General features: G+C 44.5%; 2 protein-coding genes and 2 pseudogenes across 2 annotated transcripts in view; 2 read left to right on the top strand and 2 right to left on the bottom strand.

Annotated features, from left to right (window-relative positions):
- LOC133283275 (olfactory receptor 14C36-like) overlaps window positions 1–14,415 on the bottom strand; it is a 538,687-nt gene that overhangs the window by 283,504 nt on the left and 240,768 nt on the right. The window lies entirely within an intron of this gene.
- Window positions 4,335–5,292, bottom strand: LOC133283288 (olfactory receptor 5AP2-like; annotated as a pseudogene).
- Window positions 9,209–9,844, top strand: LOC133283287 (olfactory receptor 5AR1-like). Its single transcript, XM_061479976.1, has 2 exons — window positions 9,209–9,250; window positions 9,308–9,844. The coding sequence occupies exons 1-2, from the start codon at window positions 9,209–9,211 to the stop codon at window positions 9,842–9,844; spliced, it is 579 nt and encodes a 192-aa protein (XP_061335960.1).
- On the top strand, window positions 13,127–14,193 carry LOC133283286 (olfactory receptor 5AP2-like; annotated as a pseudogene).

Raw genomic sequence — 14,415 nt, 5'->3', positions numbered from 1 at the left:
TTCACTGAGTCGAATCCACCACACACAGGACTATGGCATTCAAGACTTCCCTTGGAAAGGTAGCACCAAGTGTGGGTAAACCTTTGACCATTTCAGTTGTCTCTGCTTTGGAAACTTTCTTAAACCCAAGAGGAAATAAGGACACCAGAGTGGGGTAATTCATCAGACAGTGATGAGCCCTCCACATGACACTGCTCATCTAGACTCCTGTTTCCACAAAAGCTCAGATCAGATAATATTTTGAGGTCCAGCCTGGGCTTTCTGTGGCTCTATGATTCTATATGTACAGTCTAAGCCAAAATATCCAACAAAATGGAAGAAAACAAGGTGTGGTGAAGGTTTTGAAGGAAGCTGTCCAATATCAAAGGTCTCTGTCCTGCCAAGCTCTTAATGACATCAAGCATTTAATGACAATTCTGGCTTCTTCACTGACTGCAGGTAGGAGCCACGTTCCCCCCACATGTAAGACAATGTGTTCTCTTAACACTTGTTTTTCAGAGCACGTAAACAGTGTGTTCATTATAAACATACTTTCCAAATATAAGTTAATACCTACTCACATCAGCTAAAGAATTTTTCCCCCATCAGTGTGTTTTGGCTTCTTTGAGACCCGGATAGCTCTCAATTACCATTGATTCTGTGTTCAGGATTGTCTTTCATCAACAGAAACTTCCCACAGGCTTAATTCTTATATGAAATCCACTGTTTGGTGTTTCCCAGTGCGCTTGAGCATGAGCTGGGCATGGACATGGGATGTGGGTGCCGATCTCGAGCTGGAATTCCATCTCTCACCATTTAGGTAAAAGGTCATGTCAAATGAGTATAAAATACCCCTTAAAATGAATGGGAGGAGACCTGATGTGCCCAAATTTTCCTTTACACTGGGTGGTCTCAGCACAGTTCATCATCCTGTGTTATGAATGATATTGTCTACAGTTTTTTCCTTTATGTATTATCTATTGTAAAGCTGCAGCCTGGGGAGGGATTCAGCCTGATATTCAGAAGTGCAACTTGAGAGCTTGTTTCCCACCAACTTCTTCTCTTTGAAAGGCACAAACAAATGCTATGAATCTTTTGGAAACTTTTCTCTGACTCTTTTTCAGCAAGCAAATGTAAAACTACACTTGCTTTTCACTCCCACCCCAGCAACTTTAATAAAGAGCTCACAGGTAAGAGTGAGGAATTTTATTGGAGCTGAGAATAAGGTCAACAATCTTGTAAGAAAAATAGATAATTACGAGTGACAAAAGTTATAAATGAATAAAGCTGATTGGTGTTTCCTGTGAGGAAAAGGAGCCTGGGATAATTGAGGGTAATTTCTCCCTACAGACTGGTGCCTACAAACTGAATTGAAGTTTGAGGTTCCTTCTCCTCTTGATTTCCTTCCAAGGAGCATGTGATGGCTGGGTCTCTTTCTCATTACATACTGTCACTGATTTCTGTGCAGGATCTGTGGAAGAACATAAATAAAGTCATGTGGATTAGTGAAAATCTCATTGTTTTAGTGCATCGCAGTCTTCCTCAGTTAAGATGAACTGTTCATGTCCTGGATGACAGAGCTCTTTTGTGTAGCCAGTGGTTGAAGAACCTCCTTGTGCACTTGACCAGAGCCGCCTTCACGTCCTTGTTCCTCAGGCTGCAGATGAATGGGTTGAGCATGGGGGTGATCATGGTGTAGAAGATGGAGGCCACCTTATCCAGGCTCCTGAGGCTAGATAGCGGTTATAGGTACATGAAAAACGTTGTACCATAGAATAAGTCAACAACCATCAAATGGGATGCACAGGTGTGGAAGGCTCTGGCCCTGCTCTGTGCTGAGCACATCCTTTATGTGTAATCCTTTGATGAAGACCTGCTGAGCTGGTGACTCTGGGCTTCCACTGTATTCAAGGATGAGAAATGGGCATTTTGAGGCAATGATCAATTATCCCAGGGTGAAGTAACAGGCCTTTATCCCCCTGAGCAGCCTCAGCTGGGGCTCCATCCCCACCCTCTGCCCATTTGTCCCCCTTCTCTATTTAATCTCAGCCCAGGGAGGTTGAACTTCATAAGAGGAGTTCCAGTTCCCAGTTTGGCAGGAGGTGTGCACACCTGTGGAATCCTTTGATGAAGACCTAGGTTTGCTCATAGACTTCCCTAGCAATTGCTGGACCTGACCGTGGTTCAGGGCCTGATTTGATCTGACTTGGCCTGCTCTTGTACCTATCTTGTCATCACCAACTTGCCTGATGATTTGGAGTCTTGGCTGAACTTGGCCCAGGTCTCTGTTCCTGCCCTGCTTCTCTTGCTCAGGTACTGTGGGGTGGTCCCTGCCCCCCATGGTGTTCCCCTTTGGCTCTGTTTCAAGAGATTAAAGAGAGAAACCCCTGTGGTACTGGCCAGGTTTCTGCAAACCATCCTTGGGTGGCATGGTTTAGCGTGAGGTGTCCCTGCCCATGGTAAGGGGGTTGGAACTGGATGATCTTAAGGTCCTTTCCAACCCTGACTATTCTATGAAATTAGAACTTTTCTCTGGCTGTACCCAACAGCCCAGCCAGGGCTCACTGCTCTGGCACACGCTCTCCATTCAGACCATGTCCCTGCATGGGCAAATTAGGAGATAGTCTTCTCAGTGAGGAAAACAGAGTAATCAACTGAGCATTCTATTCAGTGTTATTCTCTGGTCATTAGTATCTCCTCCATTTCAAAATATGATATTAGAATTATGGTCTCTAGTAGATAGGCAGCACTTTTATTTGGAAATGTGTTTCAAGTCTTAGTAAAGACTCTTTAATCTTTCCAGCTTCAATGTTTCTTTGCTTTGAAGATGCTGAGGTACCATCTCTAAGAAATGCTCTTTCTCAGTAACTTCAGGACAGTGTCCGATCTTGTTCTATTCTGTCTCCCAGAAGACAACTCATCTCAAAGGTTGAGGAATTAACAGCTCCAGATTTTTAACTTTCGAAATCACTAAGGAAATTTTTCAGCTAAAGCTGAAGGGGAGAGAAAACAAGATTGCCATAGGTGATGTGCCCAGTGAGGCTGCTGGCATCGTATCCCAACCATCTAAGATAGAAAGTAATAACCGGTAAAGACAGGAGTCTCTGGTAGATGCAGCCAAACATTGACACCCAACACCCTATAGAACTGAACAGAAAAAAAAGGAGACTTGGAGGATTTACTTCTCTGAAGCTCTGATTTATAAAGCAAGCCAGGAGGTGAGAAAATCATTTTTTTCTCAAGATAGAGATGATTCTGTGCAGTACAGTCATGCAGATCCATACATTGAGTCCAAGTGGAATTGTCATGGGAAATGTCATGGGAATTCTAAATACAGGTGGCTCTGTCAGCTTCCTTTGATCTCGCTGCCTCCCCAAAGGGCCCGTATGCTTGTGCAAAGGAAACCGAAGGTAGTAGTAAAAAGATTAGAAAGTAAGAAATCACTTTCTTGGGGAAAAATAGAAACAACGACAGTATGAATTTATAAAATGAGCTTAAATACTGGAGTCCAGTGGGAAAATCAGTGGGAAAATCTCCTATACAGTTATATCCAGTGTAGATGCCAGGTATGTTTTCCCCAAGGCTGATCAAAAGCCAGCATATACCCCATAGCCAAACACTGCAGCAGGCTTCCAATAAATCCCTCTTGCTGAAGGATCACTGCTACCACCATCCATTTGCACAGTACCCTCCCAGTCAGCTCTCTTTAGGAAATATCTAAAAGGGTGCTCAGGCATTGGAATAGGCTGCCCGGGGCAGAGCTGGGCTCACCATTCCTACAAGTGTCCTAAACCGTGTAGACAAGGCCCTTAGTACCATGGGTTAGTGGTGGCCTTGGCAGTGCTGGGGAATGGTTGGACTGGATGATCTTAAAGGTCTTTTCCAACCTAAACAATTCTGTGATTCTCTAAGTCTATCTGTGTCACTTTATTTGTAATACCAGTTTTATACGTTTTATTTGTATTCCTCTGTCACACATATATATATTTACACACATAAACACATATTACACATATTGGAGCTGAGGGACAAGGTCAAGAATCTTGCAAAAAAAAAGTGGATATTTATCAGTGACAAAAGTGAGAATTGAATAAAGCTGATGGGTGTTTCCTGCGAGGAAAAAGAAGCCTGGGATAATTCAAGGTAATCTCTTCCTACACGCTGGTGGCTGAGAAGTGAAATGAAGTTTGAGGTTCCTGCTCCTCTTGGTTTCCTTCCAAGGAAGATGTGATGGGGGTTCTATTTCTCATTAAATACTCTGACTATTGTGCAGGAACTGTGAAAGAGCTACACAGAGTCATGAGGATTAGTGGAAAATCCCATTAGTTTAGGCGTTCTCACTTGATGTAGAGTATTCATGTCCTGCATGATACAAGTCTTGCTTTTTGCCAGTGGTTGAACATCCTCCTCCCACACTTCAGCAGAGCCCCCTTCACCTCCTTGTTCCTCAGGCTGTAGGTGAATGGGTTGAGCATTGGGGTGACCACGGTGTAGAAGACGGAGGCCACCTTATCCAGGCTCCTATGGCTAGAAGAAGGTTGTAGGTACATGAAGAATCCTGTCCCAAAGAATATAGAAACAGCCATCAAATGGGAGGCACAGGTGTGGAAGGCTCTGGCCCTGCTCTGTGCTGAGCACATCCTCAGCACGGTGCGGATGATAGACATGTAGGAGAGTAAAATGACCACGCTTGTGCCCACTAAGTTGATGGTGACGAAGGCAAAGATGAGCATCTCGCTGCTGTGGGTGTCGGAGCACAGGAGCTTCAGCACAGGAACTTTGTCACAGAAGAAGTGGTCAATGCGGTTGGGACCACGGAAGGAACCTCCAAACACGCACCATGTGTAGACGATGGCACTGAGGAAGGCGAATAGGTAGGATGATACTACCAGCTGCCAGCAGACATGGCTGGAGATGATGGTCACATAAAGCAGGGGTTGGCAGATAGCAACATGGCAATCATAGGCCATCATGGCCAGGAGGTGACACTCAATAGTAGCAAAGAAAGCAAAGGTGAGGAACTGCGTCATGCAGCCAGTGAAAGAAATGGTTTTGTCCTCTGATAACAGGTCTGCCAGCATCCTGGGGCAGAAGACTGTGGAATAGCAGATGTCAGTGAAGGCAAAATGGGTGAGGAAGAAGTACATGGGGGTGTGGAGGCTGGGAGACCCGCACCAAGATGATAATGCCAAAGTTCCCCACCAAAGTGACAATGTAAATCAATAGAAACAAGACTAAAAGAGGGGTCTGTGCATATGGGCTGTCTGTAATTCCCAACAGGATGAGTTTAGTCTGCGTGTGATTTCCTCTCATGACCAGGTGTTACCTACCAAGGCAAAAGGAAGGAAAACATCAAAATCATTGCAAACAGAAATTCACTTTTGGACCACATTTAACTACAATCGATCACCAGTTTAACTGCCATGTTTTGGTGGAATTAATATTTTGTATTGTATTTTTTAAACCCAAATTATATGATTTTGGTTTTCATTTGAGGTATTTGGAAAAGAACAGAGAGTGCGATGAAGCAAAAACTGCCATTTTTGTTCTTCTATGCTGAGAAACATAAACTATGGATTTATTCAAGCACCTGATTTTTCAGGTTTGAGTGAAGAATCAGATCTTTACTCATTTTCAGATTGGAGGCAGTTTGTGTCAGAAGACAGCTTAGAGGAACCTCATAGGAGCACACATAAACCTTGAGCAAGAGAAAGTCACATTCCCATTGAAATGGTAGCTTACACATTAATGACCTCCAGAATTTTCCTTTGGTTTTTAGTTCTAATGCCAGTCTTCAGATTGCATTTATCAAAGTGTTATACATAATTCAAAAAGGATAACATTCACATTGCTAAAGTCATGATTTATACCTTTCTGAGTTCCAGCATGCTGAAGCACCTTCACACCTATGGGCATTATGTTGCTTGACCTAAAAAAGAGTTGATGTTATAAGAGGCTGAATCCAAAGGCTGATTTGTTAGTGACCATATTCTGTTGACAATCTGAAATGCTGCATTTCTTTATAACAGAATAAGATTCTTTTGAATAAATCAGTTCATCTTGCTTTAGCTGCCGATGTAAAAGAAACACAACCTGCATCAGACATTGCTCCCTCTTCTTATAAAGAAAACCCACATTGGTAAGGCTGTTTTCTGACACAGCTTTACCAAAGAGGATGAGAGAACATGAAGAAGCAAACCCACTACCTCACTGCACGTGAGGCTCTGCTTTGTGTTGGTGTTACCTCCTGTGCCTTCCCTCTGCCACCGAGTGATGGGAGCCAAGGATTTATCCCCAATGCAGCAGAGAACATCTACGTACCGGCATCAGCTCTGTTAAGCACCTGATGTGAAGAGAAGGGAGCTCGTGCCAGACTCCAAGAGCCCAGCTTGTGGTGCTGGGGCTGTAAATACAGTTGCATGTGCTCTCCTGGGAGGAAGCCTCCAGGGCTGCTCATGCTTTCCCAGAGGAAAACAAAGAGAAGGAAAAGCAAAGGGTGTGAAATCACCTCTGAAAGGCATTGTGGTGCTTGGGCATCTGAGAGTCATGAAGGGATGCTTCTGACATACTTGTGTATTATGCCAAGCATTCTATCTCTCTTTGCCAAAAGAATGAGGATGGGTTTAGAGACATTTCAGATCTTGTAGAGGGTCCCTAAATGCGACAGGAACCACAAGTGACTCCTTCTCTGGAGCTGCTGCTGATATCCCTCTGTGAACACTTGAGCCCCAGTGGGATTATCCACATATAGTGCCTGGATGTCCAACACCTGAGCTTGTGCTTTAGGGCTTCCACTGTATTGAAGGATGAGAAACGAGCATTTGAAGCAGTGATGAATTGTCCCAGGGTGAACTAATAGGCCTTTATTCCCCTGAGCAGCCTCAGCTGGGACTTCATCCCTACCCTCCACCCATTTACTCCTCATCTCTATTTAAGCTCAGCCCAGGGAAGTTGGGCTATTTTTGAGTTTTTGTTTTCGTTTTAGCAGGAGTTGTGCACATCTATGGGATCCTTTGATGGTGACCAAAGCTTGTTCATGTATCTTCCTAGCAATTGCTGAACCTGATCGTGATCGGGGGATTGATTTGATCTGTGTTGGCTTGTCCCAGGTCTCTGTTCCTGCCCTCCTGCTCTTGCTCAGATACTGTGGGATGGGTCCTGCACCCCATGGCATTCTCTTTTGGTTCTGTTTAGACAGATTTAGAAGACAAACCCCTGTGGCAGTCTCTGGTCTCCTGCAGACTAGAATCTCTCACCCTCTGCACCCAACAGCCCAGCCAGTGCTCACTGTTCTGCCAGTCCCTCTCCACCCAGATCCTATCCCTACATGGGCAACTTAGGAGATAGTCTATTCAGTGAGGGAAATTAGAGTGAGAAATCGAACATTACATTCAAGTGTTATTTTCTGGTCTGATTTCAAAGGCCTCTGTCCTTCCTAACTTTTCAGCATTTAATTGCATTGATTGTGGCTCCTTTGTTGACCACAAGTAGAAGAAACTTTTCCCCCGACCTAAGTCACCATCAACAGGCTTACTTTGTAAGTGACATAGACAATTTAGTTTTCCCTGGTGTGCTTTAGGATGATCTGGTCATGGACATGGCATGTGGTTGCTCATTTCCAGCTTATTTCCATTTACCTCACCATTTAAGTAAATAGGACTTCAGATGAATGTAACACCCCTTAATATGAATGGGATGAGCCCTTGATGTGCCCAAATTCTCCTTACCACTGGATGGTCTCAGCACAGTTCATCATTCTCAGTTATGAATTCCATTGCTTACAATTCCCTTCTTTGAAGTGAAATCTCTTGTGAAGCTGAAGCCTGGGATGGGATTCCCCCTGATATTCAAAGGTGAATGAGGCCAGGAGCAACCTGATGTTACCATGAAAACCACAGGACATAGTTATTGTTCAGAAAGGACATCTAGGAGGTCACTGTTCTTATGCTGAATGTTGTAACAGGTTAGACATCTTTGTGACAATAATTAGAAGAGATATTTCATCAGCCTGTGTGCATAGAATCACAGAATCATAGAATAGTTAGGGTTGGAAACCACCGTATGATCATCAAGTTCCAACCCCCCTGCCATGGGCAGGGACACCTCACATTAAACCATGTCATCCAAGGCCTCATCCAACCTGGTCTTGAACACTGCCAGGGATGGAGCAATCACAACCTCCCTGGGCACCCTATTCCAGTGCCTTACCACACTAACAGGAAAGAATTTCCTCCTTAGATCCAATCTAAAGCTAAACCTTTATTAGTAGTTTAGGCTGTTGTGACTCATGGGTTCTCATTCAGGGGCCAGCAATATACAACCAAGGTTCACGTGTCTTAGAGCCCTGAACTGTAGCCAAAACTGTGACAAACACTTATTCCTTAAGTGTTTGTGTCTGTTGCCTTTAAAGACCTGCAGGGAGAGATACAAAGGCAACATATTGGTGCAAGTGAAGAACTTCATCTGATGAAAATAGGCTGGAAGCTCTTGGAGATTCAGGAGAGACATTCTTGTTTGGAATCTAGGAAGATGCCTTCAAGAGATAATCCCCTTGATTTGCTGTGCAGATATCCAGTGTCATCTAATGTGGAAGAGAATTTACAGCTGTAAGAGGTGACCCCCTTCCACAGGTACGTGAGACCATACCATGAAAGGTCCAGGTTAGCCATGCTCTGGTAGAAATCACTGCAGCAACTGGGGAGGCTGCTCAGAATAGTGCCAGGTAAAGATTTGCTCCTCTGTGTTGGTTTTAAAGAGATGAAATATTCTTGCTGGGATGTACTCATAGAATCCCAGCCTGATTTGGGTTGGAAGGGAGTTTAAAGCTCATCCAGCTCCAACCCCTGACACGGGCAGGGACACCTTCCACTAGAGCAGCTTGCTCCAAGCCCCTGTGTCCAACCTGCCCTTGAACACTGCCAGGGATGGGGCAGCCACAGCTTCTCTGGGCACCCTGTGCCAGCACCTCAGCACCCTCACAGGGAAGAACTTCTGCCTCATCTCAGTCTCCCCTGGGGCAGGTTAAAGCCATTCTCCTTGGCCTGTCCCTACAGGCCCCTGTCCTCACAAGGACAGATGAACCTAGCCACTGGCCCTGAAATAGTGGCTTGGTTTGTGTCACATCGAATCCTCTCTGCTGCTGTAGCCATTGGTCTCATCAAACTGTAGGTACCAAAATGGGATTGAGTGATACAAATGAATCTGCTCAGAGGTGTTTGGGGAAGCTGGGATGCTCTCACTTCAGAAGGGGCCTCCTCTTTCCTTGGGCTGTGTAAGAGGGCAAGCTTGGAGCAGATGGCCACAGAGCAGTCCATTCCACTGTAGCTAGCTCATGACTCGGAGGTTATGTGTGGGGCTGGTGGTTGGGTGCTATATTGGGGGTGTCCTGAACTCCATCATTCAGATGACCCTCATCATCAGGCTGCCCTTCTGCAGCTCCAATGTCATCAACCACTTCTTCTGTGATGTTCCTCCTCTCCTGGCTCTGTCCTGTGCCAGCACGTACATCAATGAGATGATCCTCTTCTCCTTGGCTGGTGTCATTGAGCTCAGCACCATCTCTGCCATTCTGGTCTCCTACGTCTTCATCTTCTTTGCCATCCTGAGTGTCCGTTCTGCTGAGGGCAGGCAAAAAGCCTTTTCCACCTGTATGTCCCACCTGATTGTGGTGACCATATTGTATGGAACAACCATCTTCATGTATTTACGCCCTAGCTCTAGTTACTCCCTGAACAATGACAAAGTGGTCTCTGTTTTCTACACGGTGGTGATCCCCATGCTCAACCCTCTCATCTACAGCTTGAGGAACAAAGAGATGAAGGATGCTCTGAGGAGAACAGCAGAAAGAATCACAGTGAGGCTTTGAAAACCCTGATCCAGGGATTTGGGTAACATGAGGCTTTGTTCCAGAGGCTGTGGAGGCTCCACCCATGGCCATGTTCAAAAGCTGCCTGAATGAGGCCAGGAGCAACCTGATGTGACCATGACCAGTCACTGATGTGACAATGACCAGCAGGACATAGTTACTGTTCAGAAAGGACATCTAGGAGGTCTCTGTTCCTATGACTGGCAAATTATACACATAAACACTTACGTATGTGTGTATATATATCACAACACAATATTAAATGCATCCTAACCTATATATTTATATATCACTCAATATATTCTTGTGTTAAATGTGAACACCAACACACAACAATACTAGTTTTCCTTGCCTCAGTTTAGTTGGGGTCTCAGTGATTTATGGGCTGGGTAGAGGAGGCAGCTCCTATGCAAAGCTTTTCCCAGGAAGGATGGAAACCCAAGATCTAAATGGATGAACTGATGTTTTAATGCAGTTATGGAGCAATAGGATATTGTGCATGAGCCAAGTGAATGAAATGCAAATTCTTCATCAGGTCTGTGTTTGGAACCAGGCTGCTGAGTTAAATCACATTCAAATTGGGCTTGCCACCTCTATTCAGGCAGCTGTAGAACTTCACCCTTTCATTTTCCTCATCAAGTTCTGCCTTTCTCAAAGCCTTTAAGAGAAGCTCTAAGGAGTTCTCTAATTTATACCCACAGTGGTTTGTTAAAAACAAAGGCAAGAATGTTATCAGTAGAGTTTGCCGCAGGAGAGTTGCACTTTGGTTTGAGGCAATGGGGATTAAAGTAACCCAAAGCAAACATGGAAACACACCAACACCCTGAAACAACAGGGAAATCGAAGGTAATGAAGAAAACCAACCAAAAGTCCTTATTTCCTATGCATGAAGTCATTCCTGGCACAAATTGCAGCTCCCCCATATCTTGGTTGCTATAAAATCGCAATGCCACCAGGGAAAACAGTCACCACAGGGTTTCCCCACACACCCAAAACTTCCCTATTTCTTTAGCAGCTCATCACTCAAAGGTGTGAGATGTCCCTGATCCATCTGTGTTAACAAGCTCCTCTGGGAATGGATTTGGAGCTGATGGGCTGATAGGAAGGAGAAGGCTTGGCTGAGTCCTGGATGGAGATTTTCCACCTGTGGTCACTTGAGCTGTGGCATCACCAGTGGGAAAAACACTCTTTAATCCAGGGGAAAATAACCCAAACAAGGATGTGACCCTGGCCAGCACTAAGAAATAAATCTTTATTCTTTTTTTATACTTTATAATTTACATTGTATTTGTTATATATATTTAATTTATAATTATATATATATTATCTATATATTCTTATTCTTTACTCTTATTCTTTGTTCTAACTGTTTACTAAAGTTACGAACCTGAAGCTGACTCTTACTGTTGCCAGCAGGACATGACAGTACCCACATATGCCTGCTCTTTAGATGCCCATTTCCCCTTCAAAGCTGCATTTCATCTACTTCTGAACAAAATCCACTCCTTTTCCTGTGTGATTTTTGTTCCTTCTTGGTACCATTGCTTTCTGTGGTCACCTCCAAGAGGTGCAAAATGGTCACAGGAGTCCCTTTAGGTATCAAAAGGCAGAAGAGTTGAAATAAGTGGCTAGAAAATCATGGATCAGGATTTCTTATACAACACCACCATCTATTGGACGTTGCTGGGAATATCCACTTCTTTTTATTTAAGATAAAAACTTTTTCTTACGTGCTGGGAAAGTTTGATTAGCCAAGTGGCTTGTTCTTGCCCAGGAAACTGAGAAATAATAGATAAATAAACTAAGACCGTCATGTTGCCTCTACAGTTGGCTGATCCTATGTAGACAGTTTATTTCCTGACCCTGTTAACAGCTTGAAATGAAGTCCCCTCACATTTAGAAATGATGTTTTAAACCCCACTTTTCCTAAAGCAGTTTTTGGCTGAGGCTTCAGGTTGTATGAAATGTAGATTATTGTAGAATCATAGAGTGGTTTGGGTTGGAAAGAAGCTTGGTTCCAACCCCCTGTCATGATCAGGGACACTACACATTAGACCATGTCACCCAAGACTTTGTCCAGCCTGGCCTTGAGCACTGCCAGGGATGGGGCAGCCACAGCTTCTCTGGGCACCCTGTGCCAGTGCCTCAGCACCCTCACAGGGAAGAGCTTCTTTGTTATCTGTAACCTGAACTCCCCCTGTTTCATTTTGAACCCATCACCCCTTTTCCTGTCACTCCAGTCTCTGATGAAGAGTCCCTCTCCAGCATCCTTGTAGCACCATTCAGACACTGGAAGCTGCTCTGAGGTCTCCACGCAGCTTCTCTTCTCCAGGCTGAACAGCCCCAATGTTCTCAGCCTGGCTCTGTATGGGAGGTGCTCTAGCCCCTGATCATCCTTGTGTCCTCTTCTCCTCCTCTGCACTTGCTCCATGTCCTTCTGTTGTTGAGGATATCAAATTCATTCTGCCTTTTAAATGTTTTTTTTTCATTAAATAGCCTGTGCTATCCGTACACAATTTGAAGTGCAAATTCATGGTGTTTTAAATTATTCCCTTCTCCATCAGTTGTTTCCTCTAGATCCACAGATCCCTCTCAGAAAGCGTCCGCATTGCACATCTTTACTCCTGACAAAGCCATCCCAGATTTTGTAATGAAAGCAAAGGAAAACACATCAGATCTCAAAACAGGTTTATCCCATGGAGATGAAGGATTTAATTCCTTGTTGTTGATGTATGTAAATCACACCCATCAGCACCTAAATAATCCCAGGGGAGCAGCTGGGCTTATTTAGGTGCTCTCTGATGCTGAATTAAATGGGTGAGGATGCCTATACAGTAACCAAGTTCCTGTGTTACTGGTGGATCCATCCTGGTAACCTGCATGGGGTAGGAAACCCACCTTTTGTTACAGAACATTAAGTGCTAGGCAGGAATAAACAGGGTCATTCCCTACTAGGGCTTTTTGGGAGCAAGGAGGTGACTTCTGTCCTTTCCTTGAAGGCCCTGCAGCCCCCTCTCATCTTTGGGAGCACAGTAATGGAAGCATTTCTGATTGAAAAGTAAAGGCAGCTGCATCAAAATGAAAAGGAAGTTGTGCTTTTATTTTTTCCTTCTAAGTAGCAGCATGTGTGTGTATATAAAAACTACACACTTTCTATTGACTTAAAGTGGTGTAACTGATTGATAGATAAAACCTCACATTCTTAACATTATTGAGGGATTTGGGCCTATTCAGCATTTCAATTTAAAGACATAAATCAGGCAAACTGCTTATAGGTTTACTATGGTTGAAGATAATTATATGTCCCCCTCTGAGTTTATTCTCCTGGGCTTCACAAACAGGGAAGACCTGCGGGTGATGTGCTTTGTCTTATTCCTTGCCATCTATGTTGTTACCTTCATAGGAAACCTGGGAGTAACTGCATTAATCAGGATGGATTCCTGCCTACACACCCCCATGTACTTCTTCCTAAGCCACTTGTCTCTCCTGGATGTCTGCTACTCTTCTAACATCATCCCTCAAACCTTGCTCAATGTTCTAGTGGAGAAAAAGGTGATTTCCTTCATTAGATGTGCCACTCAGGTGTTCTCCTTTGCAACCTGTGCCACAACCGAGTGCTACGTGCTGGCTGCTATAGCTTATGATCGCTACATGGCCATTTGTAACCCCCTTCTCCTACTCCATGGTCATGTCCCAAAGGCTTTGCATTGGGATGTTGGCTAGTGCCTGCTTAGCTGGCGTGATCAGCTCTACCATACACACGGTTTCCATATCTCGTCTCCCATTCTGTTGTTCCAAGATGTTCCATCACTTCTTCTGTGATGGACCACCACTGCTAGCCCTCTCCTGCTCTGACACCCCTGCCATCGAGGTGATGGTTGGCTGCCGTGGTGGGGTTCAAGGTACTGAGCACCGCGGTCTTCATCCTCATCTCCTACTTTTTGGTCCTTTCCACTGTCATGCTAATGCAGTCTGTGGTTGGTCAACACAAAGCTTTCTTCACCTGTGCCTCTCACTTCATCTCCATTGCTTTGTACAATGGCAGCTCCCTCTTCCAGTACCTGCTCCGTGTCTCCAGCCATTCCTCGAAGCATGACGAGGTGATCTCCATGCTGTACTCTCTGGCTGTCCCCATGCTGAACCCACTCAGCTACAGCCTAAGAAATGTGGATATGAAGAATGCCATGACGAAAGCAGAAAGTAGAGTCCTCTCCTCTTTGTCCATTCATGATTTCTAATCAGCTGAAAGGAGAGGGCTACCCTGCCCTGGTGAGGAGAAGAAGGTAGCTGGATATTGCACGTTCAAGGATGGCTGGATATTGTACCTTGAAGAGGATGGTTGGATATAGCACCTTGATGAGGATGGGTGGATATAGCACCTTCACAAAGCAGGGACTAAGCATACTTGGAAGCATGACACCTGGAAAACATGCTACTCCTTAAACCAAGGCTGCATTCTGTGCTGGGATCGACAGAAATGAAGAAGCCTGAGACCTGACAGTGACTGTGTATTGGAAAGAAAGTTGTTGTCCAATGTGAATGTTACATAAATATTACTTGAAATTAATATA

The sequence above is a fragment of the Pezoporus flaviventris genome, unplaced genomic scaffold, assembly GCF_033815535.1.
Source record: "Pezoporus flaviventris isolate CSIRO_AGI_PZ_B2104156 unplaced genomic scaffold, CSIRO_AGI_Pfla_v1 ptg000160l, whole genome shotgun sequence".
Classification (NCBI taxonomy): domain Eukaryota; kingdom Metazoa; phylum Chordata; class Aves; order Psittaciformes; family Psittacidae; genus Pezoporus; species Pezoporus flaviventris.
Note: the sequence above shows the minus strand (reverse complement) of the source record. Positions and strands in the feature narration are given on the sequence as shown.

Bases quoted from the DNA above. Each gene is read 5' to 3' on its own strand.
- LOC133283287 (XM_061479976.1), top strand. From the start codon at position 9,209: ATGCTCTCACTTCAGAAGGGGCCTCCTCTTTCCTTGGGCTGT. The intron at 9,251-9,307 runs GTAAGAGGGCAA...CACTGTAGCTAG, and splicing joins CTCCTCTTTCCTTGGGCTGT to CTCATGACTCGGAGGTTATG.